We start from the raw sequence: 19883 nt of genomic DNA, 5'->3' as shown, positions 1-19883 counted from the left end.
TGGCATAGCAATCTCTAACAACTGATTATTGCGAATTATTGTATTTAGAACATGATTATGGGAAGAGGAGTGATACAAAACATTTTATTTATTTTATGCATCAAGGAAGTTCACTGCACTTTCACTTGTAAAATAATCTCTCATGGTAAAATTGCGTATTTATCCACCCAAACGAGTCCTGATTTTAACAATTCTCGGAAATAAACACTCTTAGTTAATTTGAAGACCCGTCGAATTAGTCTATTTTACTCAATCTTAAAACCCCGCTAATATTATGCTTAATCCATTATGGTCCTTACTGCTATATTACCTTCCTTTATTTAAACATAATTTTTTTCGGCTATATCATCTACTGGATTTGTATTTATCAGGTAGTTTGATTATGTTTATTTTATTATATGTGAAAAATTGATATATTTTTTTTAACTATATTAAGTTAACATTTATTCATTTTCTCCATTTATTTAAACATGCATTCAATTTCGTATCCATTTATTTATTTTACTTTATTATATTTATAAAATATTTTATATTCAATACTAATTATTTCTGTAAAAATGTTTCTGTAAATAAACATATATTTAAAAAAACATAAGTAAATAAACATTTATTTTTAAAAATCAGTTTACATATATTCTTATTTATATTTATTTTTTAAAAAAATTTACTTTAAGTATTAATTATTTCCGTAAAAAATCCAATTTATGGATCTATTTATATTTTGACCTCTACTTTTGATGAGATCTTCAAATTAAGTAACACCATTTATTTCCAAGGATATTCAAAACCGGAACTCGTTTGGATCAGAAAATAGGCGATTTCATCACACTCTATAGCTGGTGAAACAGAAGGCCTAATTTCTACGTAAAGGTAGCTGAAAAGACGTTCTATATTGTAAAGGAGGGATTTCAGATAAAGTGTCCATTTTACCATAAAGGTATAATAGCAAAGTGAATCAACTTCATACAAATATATATTTTAAAGATAATCATGCTTTAAACATGGTAACCAGCAATAATCTGCAGGTTTATAGGATTATTAAAAAAAAATAATAGGTGCTTCTGTATTATAAGTGGATATCTAAAAAATAAAATTTATATCTTAAATAAAAACACTATTATGTATCATGTCAAAATTAGTAAAAGTCCCAAAAGTTATAAAAAAGGATAGTTCTAGTAGATCTCCTACTTTAATTTCTATAATAAAAAAAAAAATTATTATTATTGAGACGCCATTTTTTAATTCAAAATAGTAAAAGTTAAATGAAAACAAGGGAGATAAGTCAGTTTATTATAATTGCATAATTCAATAAATTTTATTTTTCTTGTAATTATTTTTCTACTCTCATTTTTCACAAGTTTTGGATTTTTTTTTCTTTATAGTTTCGGCAACAGTGTTTTTACTTTAAGTGCATTTTTTAAAATCCAATTATACTGCACAAGCACCAAATAATCTATTAAAACACAATGCAGAATCTATTCTGTATAATTTAATCTCATTGTATCCACCTAGTTATAATCCTGTTAGCATAACTAGCAGATAATCAAAATTTTTCAAACTCTTCATTTTCCACAACTTTTATCTATAATTTTGATGCTTATCCAGAATTTCCACTATATTAAAAATAATCTCTATGATGTACATACCCTTGACAGAAAGAAAATATTGTACACCAAAAATCACTTAATTTGATCAAGTAGTTTTATTTTCAAATGAGAAAATATTTTATGGCCAAATAAACAGTGATGATGTCGCAACGCCATCTTGAAAACAAGGAAATAACTTTAAATAATTAAAACTTGCAAGATTTTATAAAAACAGTTTTGGCTGAGGACATTGAAAAACCCCAAAAAAACTCAACTTTGCTTAAAAGTGATTTTCTTTATAAATATAAAACTATTTGATCAATTTACGTGATTTTTGGATTTTCAATCACAGGTATGTACATCATAGAGATTGTTCTTTATTTTTGCTTTTAATATAAGGAAAATTCTGGACAAGCACCAGTTTTTTTTTTTTTTGTGCTTGCTGTGACTAGCTGGCCATTTCCTGTCTTTAGAGACAATGGATACCCCCCACCCCAAAGATTACATGATGAGAGATGATTTTACAGTTACTTCAATTTCTATCACCTGATATTTCCAAATTTAAAAACTGACCAGACTCAATGTTTCTTAACTTTGATGAGAAGTAAGGTTTCAACATAATATAGCCATAAGCTATGCTAAATATAAAACAAATTTAAAAACCTCTTCACTAAGAATAAAAATCCTAATGAATAAAAACAATGTATATATAACGCATGAAATACAGTTAATCATGAAGTAATTATTACAGATTAAATGTTTCAATCCATCTAATAAGTAAACAATTTTTAAAAATTTTAACCATAAAAAATTCCTATGATAATGTACTTGAAAAATTAAAAGCAGAATTAGTTTCTTCAGTCTTGAAGAAAGATAAAGTTCTTTACTTAAAAAAAGTAATCAATTATCCTTGCTACAAGTAAGACAGAAAACCCCCTTTAATTTAAAGAGAAAGAATGTAAGATTATATATAAACAAATTGAAATAATCAAAAATAAAATTTTAAATATTAGTTCATCAAATGTTTAAAATAAGGAATATAAATATTGTTTTTATATATAATCCTTGTTCGAACATTTGATGAACTAATAAATATTGTAAATTTTATTTTTATCATTTCAATTTGTTTTATATTAATGCTATATCTATAATATCTAGCATCCCTTTATCATGATAAAAGCTAACATAAAATATTTATATTATTCAATCTTTCAATCTATCTTCTATCTATCTGTCTTCTATATATATATAAAAGCGAAAATGTATGTATGTATGTTCGCTTTTTGTGTATGTCCAAGAAAGGCTTTTTTCAGAGAAGCGGTCGGTCGGCTCGCAACTTCTTAAAACTTTTTATATCACATAGAAATCATAATATCTCCGAGTTAACAACAGAGCTCGCCTGTCTATTTAATTTGCTCGACTTTGGGAAGATAAATATTCAACATTTGTCACTCACCGCATCTGGATTAGTCTTTTTCCTATAATGAAAGCGACACTAAATCTGGCAGTATTTTCCGTCTATCGGCGGAAATGTCTGAAAGCAATCAGATTTGATCAATGTGGAAATATTTTCCTTACCAACATCTTGGGGAAACAAAAATAAAAAAAAGCTTTCCGCAGTAAATGAAATACTATCGCATAGTCAAAGTTCACCTCATTAAGTCATTAAAACGTGCACCTGCCAAATCTAAGTAATTAAATAAATTCAAACGTGTTTCCGTTAGTATCTCGCGGTAGGTCAATGGTTAAAGTCGCACACTTTTTTTTTTCACACTTTAATTTCCAACTTCGCCTCAAGGGTTCGGGTTCGATCCTCATACTCATCTACCAAAACATTCTTTTTTTTTTTTTATTTTAACCCCCTAGAGTTTTGATTTACCCAAAACTACACACACCTCTAAACACCCGGGCAACGCTGGGTACCCTCCGCTAGTTATATATATATTTCTTGAAGAAAAATCTGTATGGTGTAGGTACCTGTGATGAAAAGAAAATATTGTACACCAAAAAACATGTAAATTAAGTAAATATGTAGTTTTATTTTTATATAAAGAAAATATTTTTAAGTGAATTTGAGCTTTTCAATGGCCCTTTTCTCCCTATGTTAAGAATGGCTTTCTAAAATCTTGATTTAGAGTTATCTTTTTTTTTTTTTAAGGATGTTTTCAAGATGGTGTCACAAGATTGTCACTCATAGTTTAGCCAGAAAATTTGATTTTATTATTTAAAAATAAGACTACTTGATCAATTTACATGATTTTTTGGTGTACAGTATTTTTTTCCATCGTGGATATATACATCATACATATTTTTCTTTATTTGTTTTTATAGAATTTTGGAAAAGCAACAGAAACCCTTTACATGTGATGGATATTCCTTCAGAAAAGATGTAATCCAAATTTAATCCTATTTCTTTCTTTTCAATACAAGCAAGTTTTTAAAGTAAAATATAATCAATATTATTTACAATTAACAGATACTAGGATGAAGACTCGGTATTGTCCAAGATTAACTGAAGAACCTAAAATCCTTTTATACCCAGCCCATAACACCATATCTTTTATATTTACAAGTCTCCATTTTTGGAGTTGAGTAGAAGAACCTACTCAGTATTGATTGGCTGGGAGAGGGTCTAAACAAAGTGATATTAAAATACATTTTGGAAAATGTATACTCTTTAATGCCCTTCAGAGACACCCAGCATTTCCCCACAATCAATGATCGCCTATTTACTCTTGCTCCAATCCCTAAACCTCTTATTAACATTTCTATACTTATTGCTTTTATAATTCCCTTTATTACTTTCAAGTTATGAATAAAAGAAAACATATTTCCATTTTATGGCTATCAACAGCAAATGCAGACTCCATGATAATGTTGTACAATATTTGATCAAAATGAAATATACTTATCCAAGTACATTTCATAATATAGTTTCACAATATAATCTCTAAAACTGTAGGTGGTGTTTATGAACAGACAGACGGGAATTACAACTTTATGGTAAGAAAATATTAGCATTTGTTTTTAAATTAATTTTTTTTATTAGTACATATCTTATGTAACCAATATAATGCACGCTATTTAAATCTAACAGAAATTGAGAAAAATATAAATTTTAATCTGAAAACGCGTTCATCATGTGCAATGAAAATAAATAAAAATATGGATGTCAGAGCACAAAATACAGTTCTATTTTTTAAACAGATCACTTGAGAGATTTTATCAATATTAGATTAATTTAAAAAATATAGGTTTTTTTATAAGAAAAGACTTTCAGTGAGAATTTTGGTCATGAAGCAAATAATTATTTCATACATTTAACCATGACTTAGTCACTGAAAATAATTCACATAAGTTTATCAAGATGTAAGAACATAAGCCAGTTGGGAGATGACATACCTCTGCCTGATAACATAAGGTGAAATTCTATCAAAATGTCAAACTTGACTAAACTTTTTAAGGTCATGGTCATATAAGATGCAGGACTTCATGGGCTACAATATGGGACAAGTAGTGAGTCTCTATAGTAAACATAATTAAAGTCATCACCAAACATGTAACTTTCGCCTTTTTCCACAACCATTTAGATTATGAACTAAATATCTCAAAATTAAATAAGTTCCCAGTTAGACTATGAAATTTTGAGCAAGTTTTGTGATGATTGGTGAAGCAATGTAGATACTAGGCTGTACAGTTACAAATTTGAGGAACAAACATAACATCCTTGGTGGAGGTAATAAATGTTGAAATATTGCCAAGATATCAAATCTCAGAAACATACAAATCCGTTGAAAAAAAAAAAAGGAAACCCAATCTTTCCACTTGAAAAGAAAATGGAAAAAATAGAAAATATATTAGTAAAATGAGACAAAAAGATTAGAGGGTGGGGGGTGTTATTAAAGTTAATATCTTATTCATATGGGAGTGAGATTATTCAATATCAATGATTGAGTATAGATCATTCTCTAATCAGAATAGAGGAATAATTAAATTCCAAATGTAACGGATAAGTTTCACAGACATGCGATCATGAAAATTTGATTTCTTCAAGTTTGAAAATTAAATTCTACCAAATTTTCAAATTGGTAAACAAAAATAAAAATCATGCAAATTCTTGAAATAATTTTTCGAATGATAAGTAAAATAAGTAAATGAATAAGTAAATTGATTAAGTAGAATAAGAAAACAGCAATGATTCCTGATTTATGTTGGAGGGTGGACATCAAGCAAGACATTTATGCTACCAGAAATTGACTAAAATAGATAATTTAAGTAAAAAGTATATTTTGGTGTAGTTTACAATCACACCACCAGGAAAAAGAAAGTTTTTTTTTTTTTTTTTTTTTTTTTAAATCAAACCTTTTTGAGGGGAGAAGGAGAGAGATACTTCAATATTTATAAACTTTTAGGATATCTGCATTTCAATAGCAAATAAGATTGTGTGTGTATTTTAAAATTTTATGATTACATATCACTGCTATAGCAAAATTAGATGTTGGTACATAAAATCAATGTTAAAAACGGAATTTTCCACATAAGGCTAGACTAACAAGAAAATTCTACTAGAAACCTCTAGTGACACATAGTGGATAAGTTTTCATTTCTTTCTGAACCGCAAAGGAAAGTAGTTATTTAAAACAATGCACTTTGCCGACTGAGGGTGAGTTAGAAGAAGACTGAGTATTTATTCTATCCATATATGTGTCATCCACATACAGTACTGTTTCGCTGTTTTACAGCTCATCAGTGCAGCTAGACAGGCAACTACCTCAAGCCAGCTGTACGAGTCATAAGTTTAACAATGTTTTGACACCGTCCGAAAAAATTGATGAAAATAAAAATTAAATAAATTACAATATTTATCAAGACATACAAAAAATAAAACAAGGAATTATAATAAAGAAATATCCTTAACCCATGAATTTTCAAAGATAGGCTCTTTTCATCAGCAATATTAGTAAAAAATGCATCACTGGTCAGCATATATAAAGAGTTTATTTTTGAAAATCCCAGGGTTAAGGATTTTTCTTGATAACTCCTTGTTTGAATTGTTGATGGATTAATAAATATTGTAATTTATTTAATTTCTATTTTTATTTTGGCTAGTATATTGAGCTTTCTATTATCTTGATAAGTGCTAATATAACGATCATATTTATCTGTGTGTGTGTGTGTGTGAGATATTTGCTATACTATAGAATTTAAATTCTCTTTCCTATATTAATTGATAGTGGCCAAGAAGTCGAAATATTGTAATTTATTCGATTTTTATTATCAAATTTTGTCTTTTTTTTTTTTTTTTTTTTTTTTTAAATTGCATTGTCTAGCATATTGACTTTTTTTAATTATCTATAAAGATAATATTTATTAGGTTGGTGCAAAAATAATCTCGTTTTTTTACGTATATATATCTGATAAAAATGTTTGATTTTTGTACCAATCTAATATCCTTGTAATATATATATATATATATTATACACTATAAAACAAAAAAGAAAACCCTGAAAAAATTGTTAAATCCCAAATAGTTTTGTACTGTCATTATAAATACTTTTTACAATCACTGCTTTTAAAATCAAGACACTGATTGCAACAAAAAAAGAGCGATATTAGTGTGGTGTCCAATACTGCTATATGTCATCTATGCAAGAAGACTTCAGCTGTGTGCTAAGACGCAATTCAGATTATCTGCTCAGATCAAAGAATTAGTTCACCATAATACTACACTGCTAGTTTCAGCCATGTTTGTCTCCATATTAAACTATATTCGACAAAGCATTTCAAATAAGGTTCATGAGGCAGGCAAACATAAAAATAGTGAGCAGTTTGTGCTACCATAGTTTAATCAAGAAACAAATAAACATGGTGACATCCATAATATATATAAGATGTCATCTGTTTTTTTTTATATATAAAATTACTTGTTTGTCCTAAAAATGCACAGATTCTAAAAGTTTATAACAATTCATGCCAAATGGTGGCCTATTTAAAAAAATAACCAGATGCTTTTGTTTTCATGGTGATGCAAATGAAAAGAGGCACAATACTTTAATAAAGTTTGTTTATATAATAATAAAACTACATATAATAAGAATAATGCATAAATGGTTTGCTTTAAGTCATGATGGCCACCCACTGTTACTTGTTTTTGGTTATTATAATAGCTAATGTCCTTACCAAAGCGTATATGTGTCCCTATCATGTTTAATAAAAAAATTAGATTATGAAGGGTGAAATAATTAATCTTTTCTTTATTATTAAAAGAAAAAAAAGATTTAGTCAAAATAAAGACAGTAATTTAAATTTATATTATTTGGAATCTCATTTTGAGTCCTTTTCACAAGTTTTTGTTGATGTAACCTCCGACTTTCTTCAGGCGTATCTTGTCACACTTGGGAATATTTCTGTCGAACTAGAGAATTCAGACGGAATTACGAATGAAACCCTTTTACTTTAAGAGTGTAGCATGGTCTCATTCTGTCAACTAATTTCGTCCAAATTCCCAACTTCGATAGAAACATTCCTCAGTTTGACAAGATACACCTGAAGAAGGTCAAAAGTTACATCAACCGGAACATTGTGAAAATGACACTCAAGATGAGAATAGTAGTCTAAAGATTCAAATATGAATAACCAATCCTCATTTCAAAAATTTAAAGGATTAAAAAAAAAAAAAACAGAAAAAGATTATTTTTCGATTTCAGAAAAAACATTTTCTATAATTCTTTTCAAATATTTAGAATAGTTAAGAAAATTCAGGGTATCAACTTTTTTTTATACTTTATAAATACACAATTGTTAAGTTAATTCATTTTTAAATGTATTTTTTTATGAAAAAGAGTAAACTAACATTTTTCAAATACTACACGTTTTCAAATAAAGCCAAAATATTTATATCAATACATTTAAGCATCAAATAATATCAAGAATTCAAGTTATTCTAAAATATTTTCTTGATACTGTGTTTAAGTTAAAAATATACTATGCATTATTTGTTAAGTTATTTTTTAACGAAAAGCTACAAGGTTATATTAGAAATAATAGTATTAATCTAATTAATAAAGCAGTTGGCTTACTAACATTGTAACATTAAGAAAATGTAGAAATTCATTTGTTTAAAGTGTTTAAATCGAATATAAAAAAATAACCTAAATTGTAAAAGATTATTTGCAAAAAAAAATTGTAAGAAATTGTAAAATAAAAAATATACACAATAATTTGTTATACAAATAATTTACATTTATTAGTAACAAAAAAAAAAAATCATAAATTATTTGTTAGATCATAAAAAATTATGAGGTGTTTAGATAATCTCATAACTTCATATTTTGTCAATAGTATCAAAAGTTTGTTTTTATGCGGTTTCAAAAAAAATTATTCAAGAATAAAAATGTTAAAAAGGTGATTGTGGAAGGGATTTCACAATTAAAAATTGCCAAATTAATTTATTACATCTTTCAAATAGAATTTTCATTTTTGATAAAAAAAAAAATTAAAAAAAATAAACTCATGAAAAATCCTACAATAAACCCACTAAATAGTAAAATTTAAATAGTACAATTCGAATTAAACAATGAAGAAAAGCAACAACAACAAAAAATATAATTAATTTTTCCATTATATATACTTACTAAAATTAAGTGCAGATGTGATTTGTATAAGGTTTTTTTTTTTCTTCTTTAAAGCGACATTCAGTCTAGGTAGGTTAAATTGTCTTCCCCGGGAGGAAGAAATTTAATGGGAATATTAAATTTACAAATTGTCTCCAGTTGAATGTATACGCCTGTCAGAGGAGATGACAACATTAGGGTTTTGCAGGGAGGTATTGAGGTCCTCCTACAGTGACTGGTATTCCCAAATGGTTACCCATCTCGTACGAATCTGGCTAAACACTGCTAAACTTTTGTGATCCAATGAGAACTGGCAGGCAAACATAATTATGCTGCATTTTGTACGAGATTAATATGGATTGATTTTAGGTTCGTCTATGGAGCCATACATAATGGAAGATATCTGACTGATTATTTGTTAATCATGTGACATTGAAAGGATTTGAAGTGAAATTAAATTGCAGTTTAAAAGTTTAGCACAAGACATATAATGTCAGATCCTGTTTTCTTCATGCCCCTCTGTAAATAGTCAGAAGTAACTGGAAACCTATAGTCAAGTAAAATTAAAGATATTTTAAGTTTTTTTTTTTTTTTTTTTTTTTTTTACAAAGGCATCACCACATTATCAAGGCCCAGAGGCCACTCAAGGATAAGGGTTAAAGAGTGTACAGTAGAAGTTGGTCAATATAGTAATCATTAGTAATGAAAATTTGGTAAATTTAATAACTTATATGGAACGGCTCATCAAGAACTTATTTACCTTAGACTTGAACACAACCATATTGTAGTCAGCCGGAAAGCAGGAAAACGGAAGACAATTCCACAGGCGTGTAGTTCTAAGAAAGAAGCTTTGTTCATGGAATCTATGTTTAGGTTTAGGCACAGATAAAGAGTGGGGGAAATTATTGATAGTGTTTACAGCTAGACGAGTGTTTCTTGTGAAAGTTTGGCGAGGGGGGACCATAGATTGAAGCTCAGTTGAACACTTTCCATGAAAATAACGATACATCAGAGACAAACTCGCAACATCTCTTCTGTGAGATAGAGGTTGTAAGGAGGAGAAAAGGACATCTCCTACGAGGCTACGAAGTCTATTTTGAACTCTATCAAGGCAGGACAAGTCCTTTCTAGCAGCTCCTGCCCAGATGTGGCAACAGTATTCCATCCTTGGACGTACCTGGCTCTTATATAGATAGAGAATAGCATCAGCAGTGAGATATCTACTGGATCGATAGAAAGATCCCACCATTTTTCCAGCGGCCTTGGCAACAGATTTGATATACGTGTTCCATTTAAGATCAGGAGTAATGGTCAAGCCCAGAAGCTTGTCAAAACTTGAGGCCTCCTGAAGACGAGAGCCATTCATTTCAATTGATGACAAATGTGGATTAAAATGTTGATGATGTAAAGAGAGAAGCTTGGTTTTAGATGCATTAAAAGTAACCAGCCACTCCTTTCCCCATTGTACTACATGCTCAAGATCAGAGGAGAGAGAATTGGAGAGTACTTGCTCGTTTACTGTCTTAGATGTGGTACCATAAATGGTAGTGTCGTCAGCATAAATGTCTACAAATGATGTAAGGATATGATTTGGAAGATCATTAATGTAGATCAGGAAAAGAGTTGGGCCCAGGATGGATCCCTGAGGGACACCGGCATTAATACTGTGAGCTTCTGATTTTTGCCCCTCAACTACTACTCTTATGAACCTATCAGAAAGAAATGATTTAATAATTGAGAAGACTTTTCCAGCTATACCATAGCTAGCGATCTTATGAAGTAAACCTTTATGCCATACCCTATCAAAGGCTTTAGATATGTCAAGAGCAATTGCCCTAGAAAGATTGCCACCATCGAGAGATTTGCTAATCCTATGCGATATAACTGTAAGGACATCTGCTGTAGATCTAGCAGAACGGAAACCATATTGAGTGTCACTAAGAAGGTTATTTTTGTTGAGATGTTTGCCGTTTTATTCAATATAAACGTACCAGCTCAACCAAGAAAAAAGCTTTAACTCTGACCCATTAGAAAGAGAGGCAGATAAAAAAAATGTATCTGCACCCCCCCCCCTTGAATTTTTTTTTTTTTTTTTTTTTTAAGGGATTATCACTTATCAAGGCCCAAAGGTTACTTGAGAATAAGGATTAATGAGTGTCAGGTGGTTGGCGAGACAATACAAAGATAATCTGTACTGTCGAGAATCGGGTACAATTTGATTATTTAAGAGGATGGCTCAATAAGAACTTGTTTATATTGGACTTGAAAATGACCATGTTATAATCAGCTAGGAATAGATGTGCTGTTCTAAGAAATAAAAATTTGTTCATGGAATGTTCATTTAATTTTAGGTATAGCAAGTAAGGGAAATTGTTGACGGTCGTTGTCGATAGTTTGTTGTGAATGTTTCAGATTGAAGTTCAGTCAAACACCTGCCACAAAAATAACGATAGAGCAGAGAATTGTAACATTTTTTTTTTGTTAGAAAAGATAAAGTAGGAAAGAGAAGATATTGCTTACTAGATTTCAAAGCGAATTTTGTACCTTGTCAAAGCAGGAAAAGGTGCTCTGAACAGCTCCTCCCCATATGTGGCAACACTACTCCATAAATTTAAAAATATTCCAGTTATTTTTTAAAAAAAACTTTATTTTATAAGTCATGTACGGTTGTTAACCAGACTGAGGATAACATGAAAAGATGGCAAAAATAGTTTACATACTTCATGAAATGTTTTAAAAGATGAGAAAACCTGTATGTGAAAGTTTTAAAATTACAGTCAACACATAATTCATTACTAGGACTATGACAACAGCATATTCTTATTGCTTTGACTTTCGAGTATGTATCCCACACAGTTAATCAACCAAGAACCACATCATTCTGTAGAAAAGCATATAAGATAACGGATACACACTCGAGAGTCCAAACAATGAAAAGAATATGATGTTGTCATAGTCCTATTTATTACCAATATTTCAAACATAACACCGTTCACTAATGCTTGATTTAAGTTGTTGTAAAAGTAATGCTTCTTATTTTTTTTATTCCACCTCAATGGATCAAAAGGGATTGAAAATTGCATTGTTATGATGACTGAACTTATGCATTCATGACCTGCAAGTTCCATCTCTCTGTTGCGGATATTGACAGTGTGAGACTAAGAAAGTAACCCCTGTTATGGACATGCATCATAAACAGAAATGCGTCATTGAATTTCTGGCAAAAGTGCATTGAGAATGGTGGTTACTATGTAGAAAATTAAATTCTGGAGCACAAAAGGCTGCTCGTTTTAATGGTACTACTCATGCCTTTATAGCTCTTTAGCTTTTAGAGTTTAAAAAAATAAATAGGAGGCTTTACTTTTAGAAAGACTCTCATACATATGCACATCAGAGTTCCATTCTTTTTGTTAATCAAGACAAAATCACAGATGTGTGTTGTATTGTCTATTTATAAAGGACTGCATGTTTAATTATCTTACCAGAGTTAAAGTCGTTGTGTGTGTGATTGTCTAGTGGTCTTTCTATTACATATGGTCATATGCTGTTAAGTGTGAATATGTGTGTGACATGTCATGTATCTTTAACATACCTTCTGCCATTTCGTTGGCCCATCTGGAAATTCTCGTCAGGGAGGGAGACTGGTACCTGTTTTTTTGAGGACGAAGATTTATTTCACTCCAAGACAAGAAATTGGTTCTATAGTTTTTTTTATTCACCTTCCAGATCGATCACAGAAGGAAAGTGAATTTGGCCTGTGGATTCTTCTTCTAGGTCTTATTTCTATCATGTCAGCGTTCCCCGCCCCCAGCGAAGGGGAGGAAACAACGGCAAAGCTCTCTTCCAAGTCCCAACCAAATCTCCACGATTCAGCTAACCTGATCACATGACTCACACGCAATCCAATCAGCTGATCTTGACTGCTGGTCAACGTGTCTACACTATAATTCACACTCTCCCTCTCTCCATTCTCTAACATGTGCAGATCACTATCAGCAAAATCAGGTGCCACAATTTAGATAAAATCAAAGCGAAAACTAGAACAAAATATCATTAAATTCAAATTTATTATTTGTTCCTATTTCAATTTGTTCATTTTTTTAAAAAAATTTTTTATTTGATTTTCCAATCATTAAAAAAGTGGCTTGTATATATATTTGCTTTTTGTCAGTTTCAACCAGATATTAATGTTGAAGAAGATGCAAGAAACTTTGTAGGGTTAGAAAAGGTTGAAAACCACTGCACACCACACAGTTGCATAATAATTACTATGAATGAACAAATAAATATGCAGTGATATTTTCAGCAAATCATTATCTATACTAGACACGGATTGTGTGAACTATAATCAGTAAATAGATTTCTACAAAGAGCTATGAAGACATAAGTGGTACCATTAAAACGAGAAGCCTTTTGTGCTCCATAATTTATTTTTCTATATAGTAACCACCATTCTCTCTGCACTTTTCTCTAGGAATTCAATGACGCATCTCTGCTTCTCACACGTCTATGACATGGGCTGCTTTCTTAAAGTCTCACACTACCAATATCTGCTGCAGAGAGATGAAACTTTTAGATCATAAATCAATAAGTTCAGTAATCATAAGAATGAAATTTACAATCCGTTCTGACTCATTCAGGTGGAATAAAAAAAAAATAAAAAATGAACAGAAGGCATTATTTTGTATGTATCTGATACAGGGAGTTGAGAAGAGTGCAGGTTTTAATAATTGTTTTTGATTATGTGAGGAATCAATTTACATGATTTACAAGGAAATTTTAAATAACAAACTTAGTTGCCGCTTTAAATCGAGAAAGGAAAAATATTTTACGTTAATGATTTGGTGTATTTCATTTGTGACAATATTCACCAATCCACCAGTCAATTGAGTGTACTTAATATATTTTTTAAAGAATTAGGTGAGGAGGATCTATTGTAAAAGAAATCTAAATTTGTTTTGATATCATTCTTCTTTTTATAATAATATTCACATCAACAAAAACATTTATAAATAATAAAAAGAAAAATACTTTATACTTTGTTTCTTAACCATTGTTAATGCTTATTTCTATAAGAATTCATAAAAAAAACCAATATAATTATGAAAATTGTTATTAAACATATTTTAAAAATTGTTTAAAATTTAGTAACTTTTTAAAAATCTGATTAGCTTTTTCATAAAATGAAATGGATTAAAAAAAAAAAAAAAAAAACTTCAAGCAAAAAAAAAATACTTCTATTAATTCTTGTTAGTATTATGTTTTTAAGTTAGTTTTAGCTAATTTAGCAAACAAATAATGAATGAGAAAATTATATTAGTAAAATGAATAAGGAAAATGCATAAAAAAATAATATATTTTATATAACATTTGCTTTAAAAAGAAAAATGTGAACTTCAATACCAACAGAAAAAACAAGACATCTATTAAAACTAGACTACAACGACCAAGTGCAAGACACACACACATACAAAAGACCAGACAATAAAAGATCATCCTAATGGGGTAGTGGGGTGATATGAGAAGATTCCAACAAAAGCAAATATTGAATGATTGGAAACGATTAGAATTAGAGTTAAGCAAGAAGATGAAGCTTACATATTTAATGTTGATAAGTTATACTAACCAAGATTGATCGTCCCCAGAGCTAACTAATCAATTGTGAAGAGTTTTTTAATTTAATCTTAAGTCAATTTATTGTATATTAGGTTCCTACAAGGTTTTCATATATATATATATATATATATATATATATATATATATATATATATATATATAATTAAATGTTATGAAAGTAAATATGTTGTATTTAATAGTTGTATGAAACTATAGTTATTGCAAACAAGCTATATAGAAATATTAACCTTTCATTTGTAAGAATTCATAAGATTTAGCATATGATTTTCACCTTTACAAGTAACTGTTTACATTAAGTAAATATTAAAGTGAAAACAGTAAAAAAAAAAATGTTGTATGGGTGTCCAAAACTCCTCCTATATAAAAAATAAAAAATACAAAAAAAAAAAATCTTCACGATGTACCTATCCATGATGGAATGAAAATATATTCCAAAAATCATATAAATTGATCAAATAGTTTTATTTTTATAAAGAAAATCATATTTTAACGATTTTAAACGATTAATAGGAAATCATAAGCATTACAAAGTTGATCTCACAAGTTTTAATTATTGTGGAGTTGTCTGTTTTTTGCAAGATTAATGCAAAGTCCCTTTTTGCTTACTAATAAAATTTGGTTTTAGTTAAAAATAAAACTTAATCAAATTACATAATTTTTGGAATGTGATATTTTCATTATTTTACAGATATGTACATAATAAAAATTTTTTTTTTTTTTTTTTTTTTAATATAGAAGAATTCAGAACAAGAACCAAAAGTTGATTAGCTTATAGAAGTGAACAGGAAGGAAGAGGCAATCAAACTATAAGCTCTATTAGACAAGGATAGTAGTTAATATGAACATTATTTGCTTGTAAGTAGAAGGTTTAATCATTGCAGTTAAGTTTGAGGAGCTCTTACGAGTAAAACATAAAAAATTGGTGTAGCATGCCATAAGTATATTTTTTATATAAGTACCAAACCCTATTCATGAATTGAGCACTGTCGATATAAATACTGCAACAAATATGCATACGTAATCTATAATATAAATCTCACCTGTCTGTTTAAATGTATGTATGTACGTATGTTTCTTGCAAAAACTTTTGACAGATACTGACAAGATCGGTATCGTTTTGCAGCTCAACATCTCTGATGACAAACATTGAAAAATTGACCAAAAACATTAATTCCTTCACCTTAAACTCGTCCGTTTTGTACGAGGAGGGGTCGATTTTTTTGCCAACATTTTAACAAGTCATTGTCACCGTTGGATTGACTTTGGTTAATTTCAATACTTTTGACATCCGGTCGTGTCATGGAGACATCGGCTAAGACATCGGATTTTCTTTCACTTTCTTTTCCGCCTTCGTGGCATGGGTTCGAGCCTGCCTGCCTGCCTGCCTACTACCACTTTTTTTTCTTTTTCTCAACACCTCCAAACACGTGGGCAATGCTGGGCACCCAGGCTAGTATAAGCAAGATAAGACACAGATTAAAATCCGATGAAAAATCCTGATAGATATTACTAGAGGTAATACTTTCAGGGTGATCCTAGCCAAAAAGGAAAAGCTCAATGTTTAAGAATAGAGCAATATATAAGCTTAGTGGTTAAATTTAAATTCTGAAAATCAAAATATAGACACAGTTAAGAATTTATTGTTTGACAAAACGAATATATAGAAGGGTTATATTAATTTCCTTAATCCATGGATTTTCAATAATGGCTCAGGAATATATAGAAGGGGTTATATTAATTTCCATATGAGCCATTATTGAAAATCCATGGATTAAGGAAATTAACATAACCCCTTCTATATATTCCTTTTGTCAAATAATAAATTCTTAAGTTGAATATATGTGTCTATATTTTAATTTTCAGGATTTAAATTTAACCACTAAACTTATATATATATATAAGGTGAAGTTTGTTCCTTGCTAATGGAGTCAGATGACTTCATGGCCAGGTTCAAATCTCCCAACCGGCAGTAATCGTGTCACCCTGCACTGATGATTCCCGAAGGATGAAATCCTAGTGTCTGTAGGTCTTTAAAAAAATTATAATAATAATAATAATAATAATATATATATGTATGAATGAATTTAAAATGGAAAGGAAGAAACAAAATAAAACTAAAAAGTTTGACGATTTGTCTGTGCCATGGGTTTTATTCAAGAGATTGTAGATTTGAATATAATGTGGGGTATTATCCTTCATTTTCCAGATAATATTAGGTCATCAGGAAAGAATACACACCATTTTTGACAGTTTTTTATGCATATCAGCTCCCCTCCCCCCACTGATGTGAATCTCTATTAGCTGAAATGTAAGTAAACAAACTATTTAAGTCAATAAAAATCGAACGTTTAATTTTTTATTTGAATATTTTGTTTACTAACTTTCAGCTAATATGACCTCATATCAGTGAGGGGGGGGGGTATATGCATAAATAGCTATCGAAAGGTTAGTGCCGAAATAGTGCATATTTTTTCCTGATGACAAAACATTATCTGGAAACCAAAGTATAATACCCCACAATCGAAAACAACCTACAAACTAATTTATGAATTTACAAAAAGAAGTTTTAAAAAAAATATCCATATTTCTATTCTGATCACATGACACTAACTGAAACCTTTAAGAAAATACTTCACATTTGAAAACAGCTAAAAACAATCATATTCAAATCTACAATCTTTTGAATAAAACCCACAGAACAGATGTATAGTTAAGCTTTTTTTTTTAAATTTCTTTCATTCCATTTTAAATTCATATTGTCAGACTTTTTATCCTTTTATTATCATATATTTTCAATTTTCTTATCATTTTGTTATAGCTGAGGATGAGGCATCATACTAGATGCCAGGTATTCACCTGCTATCTCATACATTCCAATTGAGAGCTCCATTACTTTAGGTGCTATTGTTTGAATCTCTCTTGCACTTGATTCACTGGATATATTTGCCAGTTAGTTTTTTTGTTTTTTTTTTAATTCCTTTTCATGAGTTTGGTTGCTTCTATAATTACTGGAATGATGTAAATCTTCCTAAGATTTCAGTTTCTTTTCATGTCATATGTGTATTATGAGCTACATTGCAATGACCAAAAACCAGAATGAGTCCACAATCATGATTTTTTTCTTTAAATTATTTTTTTTTTAAATTATTTCACTTATAGACAAATGCCTATATTTTTTATTCAAAAGTGAGTGACATACGTTTTGTTGTATTGATGGAAGATGTGGTCTATTGTGGCATAAAACAACTCATCAGAGACAAATAGATATTACAAATGGCACCAAATAGACAAAACAAAAACGATGAAGTAAATCCAAAGGAAGGTGGAAGTCTAAACAAATTCTGAACAAATAATACATTGGATAAAGCTATATCAACAAGAAATGATTATTATATATTACTTATATATACTTATTTACTTTCATACAATCAATATTTTAAAGAATGAAACGCAAGCTATCATCAATAAAAAATGCAAAGCTATAGACAGAATCCAAATTTGCATCTCAAAAAGTGATCTTTCTATCAAGCACAAAAGATTTCAGACAACTCGTTCAAAAAAAAAAATAAATAAATAAATAAAAATAAAAAAATGGTTAGCATAAGGTGGATATGATGTCTAATCACTCATCTCTGTGACTGAATAATTAAAAGAACTTCCTGGCTTTAGAGAAGAGTTCTTCAATGAATCATTCAAATCCCGTCAGGGGTCCCTGCAGGTAATGATTAGTATTCACACTAAATAAGTATATTTATATAAAGTTATGAAAATATATATGGCCATTAAGATACACAGAATTTTCCACATTTCATCCTCACGAGGATTCATCAGGCTAATGCATAAAACTGGTTAGGTGTTTCTATATATACACATGGTATTAAGTTAAACAATCAGATTCTTTGTTATTCCTGCTCTTGTTTTCACCAGCCAATGGTTGGGCTTTTATCAGGTAAAGGTTCAGTTGACTTGCATTTCACCTCTCTTCATTTATTTTTGGAGAGGAGTGAGCAATTCTTCTTTGTGTATTAAAAGGTGACCTCATTTTAACCTAGGTGAGCTTAGATAAGTTATCTTATATAGTCAGTGTTTAATTTAATTTTTTATTTATTAAGTATAATTATCACATATATAATTATATATATTTATAATATGATACTCTGAAAGTGCTCAATACTATGATAAATAGGGCCATTATGATTATGATAAAAACAATAATATTGAATATGACTTACATTAACATTTTACAAGGTTTTAGCCTAAATCAGATTAGTTTGGCAAAGTTGATGAAAACCATATAAGATATTGTAAGAGACTTAACAAAAAACATTTAAACCATGTTATTAATTTTTATTATATATATATATATATATATATATATATATATATATATATATAAAGCATATCAGAGATTAGTCATTCAATTTGGGTAATGTCAGTATATTTTACCAATCACTAGGAATTAGGATATAAATATTAGCAAGATAAACGAATAACTAAGGCATGGAGATCTATCTATAAGAACGAGAGAGAGAGAAAGAGAGAACAAAACAAAATGCAGGCAGACAGACAGATACTGAATACAGAACATATGAAGGTGACATACCCCAGAGGCGACTGCTGGCGTTCCTGATACTTTGCAAGATGGTCACCCACTAATGCCTGGTCAGCATCATCGATCAATGAGTCGGACTACGCAAACGAAGAAACGAACATCAGTTCTCGTCTCATAAGTGTTTATAAACAATGTTTTACATTTCAATTCAGACGACAGCATACATACAAATTACTTATATATACACAACATTCTATTCTACTTCAATGGCCAACCACATTTTCATTAAAGAATAAACAAAAAATTTAGATAGATGTAAAGAATATGTTAATTGAGAAAAGATAGAAGACACTCCAATATACTTGTGTATATTTTCAAACTTACATAACATGAAAAGCATTTTTTAAAAGATCGGTTTTAATTAAGAATATTTCAATCTTCTCTTGTAGATTTAATGAATATTATAATAAAAAAATTTTTTTTAGTTAATAAAAA

At 29.4% G+C, this 19883-nt stretch overlaps 1 protein-coding gene across 17 annotated transcripts in view; it reads right to left on the bottom strand.

Annotated features, from left to right (window-relative positions):
- Positions 1–19883, bottom strand: part of LOC145297530 (V-type proton ATPase 116 kDa subunit a 1-like) — a 187416-nt gene that overhangs the window by 86051 nt on the left and 81482 nt on the right. For 6 of the 17 annotated variants that reach the window (XM_080143470.1, XM_080143463.1, XM_080143468.1 and 3 more), the window contains one exon: positions 19440–19525. The exons of the other annotated variants lie outside the window; for them this stretch is intronic. In XM_080143470.1, the coding sequence (XP_079999596.1) occupies positions 19440–19525 (86 nt within the window). The remainder of the gene's footprint in view (positions 1–19439; positions 19526–19883) is intronic. 17 annotated transcript variants of the gene reach the window in all.

Source organism: Euprymna scolopes, chromosome 18 (genome assembly GCF_053919585.1).
Source record: "Euprymna scolopes isolate OS-2025 chromosome 18, ASM5391958v1, whole genome shotgun sequence".
Taxonomy (NCBI): domain Eukaryota; kingdom Metazoa; phylum Mollusca; class Cephalopoda; order Sepiida; family Sepiolidae; genus Euprymna; species Euprymna scolopes.
This window is presented reverse-complemented; position numbering and strand designations above follow the sequence as displayed.